General features: G+C 51.5%; 1 protein-coding gene across 1 annotated transcript; it reads right to left on the bottom strand.

Annotated features, from left to right (window-relative positions):
- Positions 1-1,695: 1,695 nt before the first annotated feature.
- On the bottom strand, positions 1,696-2,303 carry LOC309798125 (protein FAM170A-like; the record flags this gene model as incomplete). Its single annotated transcript, XM_088845592.1, has 1 exon — positions 1,696-2,303. A coding segment is annotated over one exon (608 nt), but the record flags the coding sequence as incomplete, so codon positions are not given.
- Between the last annotated feature and the right edge of the window lie 432 nt (positions 2,304-2,735).

The raw sequence follows: 2,735 nt of genomic DNA, 5'->3' as shown, positions 1-2,735 counted from the left end.
AGAGCGCAGGCTCAGTAGTTGTGGCGTGCGGGCTTAGTTACTCCGTGGCACGTGGGATCTTCCCAGACCAGGGCTGGAACCCATGTGCCCTGCATTCGCAGGCACATTCTTAACCACTGCTCCACCAGGGAAGCCCGATAATTCAGTTTTTTATAAAGAGAAGATTCCTAATATTATTCCAAAATTTTAAAAATATGTAGTTGGATAACACTATGAAAAATTAACTGATATATTCTTTTATTATTTCTCTTTGCTCCCTGGATCTTTTTCCCCATCCAGTCAGCCAGGCACTGTGAGTTCACTGCATTAGGAAGGTAAAGACTCAGCAGAAATGAGGGAGAAAAACAGAAAAGTCTCAGCTTTGGAATGTTCACAACGGAGGCCACAGTAGAACAGGTGAGAATTCTGTGAACCAAAAATAAATGTCGTCTCAAATGCAAAAAAGTATTTTCTGCACAGGGAGGCAGGAGAGGGAGGGAGGGAAGGACTGAAGGAGAGAGATCAGTGTGGCCAGGGACATGGAGACTGTGCTTGAGGACGATATGCCCAGGAAGAGAATCAGAATCTGGAGAAGATTCAGCCTGCACGTGATCATTGCCTCCAGCCAGCACCCTCATCTCAGACGTTGGGAAATTCAGAGAGAGAGTGGGAGTACGTCAGGAGGGCCACGCGCATAGTCTGTGTGGCAGGGGTTGTGGCCGTTCCCTGTTTGTGAGGAGTCCCCAGCAATTTGCAGGCCTCTTCTGGAAAATGCTGGCGGACGTCTCTAGTGCTTATGTGAAAGCTTGTTCACAAACCTTGAAAGATACAGATGTAGATGACAGATAGATGCATAGATAGAAAAATGTCCTTAAATAAAAGCTCCAGGAAAGGTTTGGAAAATGCCCTTTATTGCATAGGACGCTTCTATTGTCATATGATGTTAGACTGAGTGCCGGTCCCTTCATCCTCCTTCAGACCACGGCATTCTGTCTGCTACTCTCCCGAGGGTCCTTTCTTCTCCCTGGAAGGGATAAAACAAATGAGGTAGGACAGGAAGAGACAAGAAGCACTCCAAGCTCTGCTGGTCAGGGTTACCCTCCAGCATTGCCTTAATGCTCAGAGCCACACACACCACAGTGAGCTTGGCTCCAGATCAACTACCACGCAACGAAGGTTCTGGAACATTTCCATATCTCGGGGGACCTCATTTCCACGTGACTCTCTTTCATATTCCCCTTTGTCATAGAAGGCTAGGTACAGTGGTCAGGGTGAGATCTCGGCTCAGGCCCAAGGCTCTCTGACCTCAAAATTCTGGTCCTGCAAGGGCCCCTGTCCTCTCTTGAGACCACTCCTGGCTCTCTCTGCCGAGAAGCAGCTGTTGGCAGTACGTCCTCTAAGAGTTGAGGTCCATCGTGCAGACCCTGAGAAAACTCCTAGGAAAAGGCTCCACCTTCTTGTTTACGTCAACAGAGGTCAATGCCTTTGTTAGTGCTGGGTGTGTCCCATTTGATGCAACTGCAGAGCCATTAGGTCAACCAGCACATGTGTGCGGCCCCTTCCCTTAGACTCCTCTGGGCCCTCGTGACATAGGCTCAGAAGACTGCCAGCCTCAAGCCTTACCTCTTCCAAGGGACGGCCACACCGTCTTCCAGGATCTTCTGTCCCATGAATCTCAGTTGCTGTTTGGAACTCAAAGGAGAGAAAAGACCCTGCCTGCGGGGTCTCTTTGGGCTGGGGCCTTCCCCCGTGGGCTGCTCTCCCTCATTCTCCTTTTCTTCTTGCTTCTCTTCCTCCTCCTCCTCCTCCTCCTCGTCCTCTTCCTCAGGGGTGCTCTCGGATTCCACATTGCCCATCCACTGGGCCATGTTGAGATGAAAGACACGGCAGCCGAAGCCCTGCAGGACGCTGCCCTTCACGTGCTGCTGGAGGATCTCCAAGGTGGGGAAGACCCGGCAGCAGGCCATGCACCTGAAGCCCGTCTCCATGGTCACCATCCAGTCCGGTGTCTTGGCCCTGGGTCTCTCCTCGACGGCAGGTGACCCTGATGGGCTGCCTGGCTCTGCCCTTTCCTCATACTCTTTCTCCTCCCCAGTGGGCTCACTGTCAGACAGGAGGCTTTCGGTGAACACATCAGAGGGGCAAGTGCCTACTGTGCACGCATCCTCAGGAAGGGTCACTTCTTCTATCGTCAGCTGCTTTTCAGGCAACTCCAAGGGTTTCTTTGTCTTCCAGGAGACAGCGACACCCTTGTTCACTTGTACCTGCATGTAGTATATTTTCATGCCCCTTTCCTCTTTGTCTGGGTGCAGATAGTCCTTACAGGGTGAAGAGAGTGAGGAGGAGACACAGTGTGATGGGGGAGCGGTCTCCCCTTCTTCCTGAACCTGGGCTAGGGGTGCTGTAGGCCAGGCAGTGTCTCGAAATCTCCGCATTGCTGAAAAAGGAAATTAAAACCATAATAACATGCATGGGCCGTGCCGGAAGCTGAGGGAGCAGGTGTGGTAGACGAGAGAGGGACATTTGCATGACGTAGCTATGTCGTGAGCTTGGTGTCTGTTGGCCGTAGGATGGAGCGGTGTATCTGGTGTCATCTGTGGGCTTTTCATGTGCGTGGGGGAGATACTGGAGCGGTGTCTGTATACAGGGGTGTGGAGTATGGTGGTGAGGGCTGTGGTATGTGAGGGATGCGGCTGGATGCGTGTATGACAAGGAGTGTGATTTTGGTAATATTGGTGGTGCATTACTTGTGGAAT

Source organism: Mesoplodon mirus (assembly GCF_964341445.2).
Source record: "Mesoplodon mirus genome assembly, contig: HAP1_SCAFFOLD_1756, whole genome shotgun sequence".
In the NCBI taxonomy this organism is placed as follows: domain Eukaryota; kingdom Metazoa; phylum Chordata; class Mammalia; order Artiodactyla; family Ziphiidae; genus Mesoplodon; species Mesoplodon mirus.
Note: the sequence above shows the minus strand (reverse complement) of the source record. Positions and strands in the feature narration are given on the sequence as shown.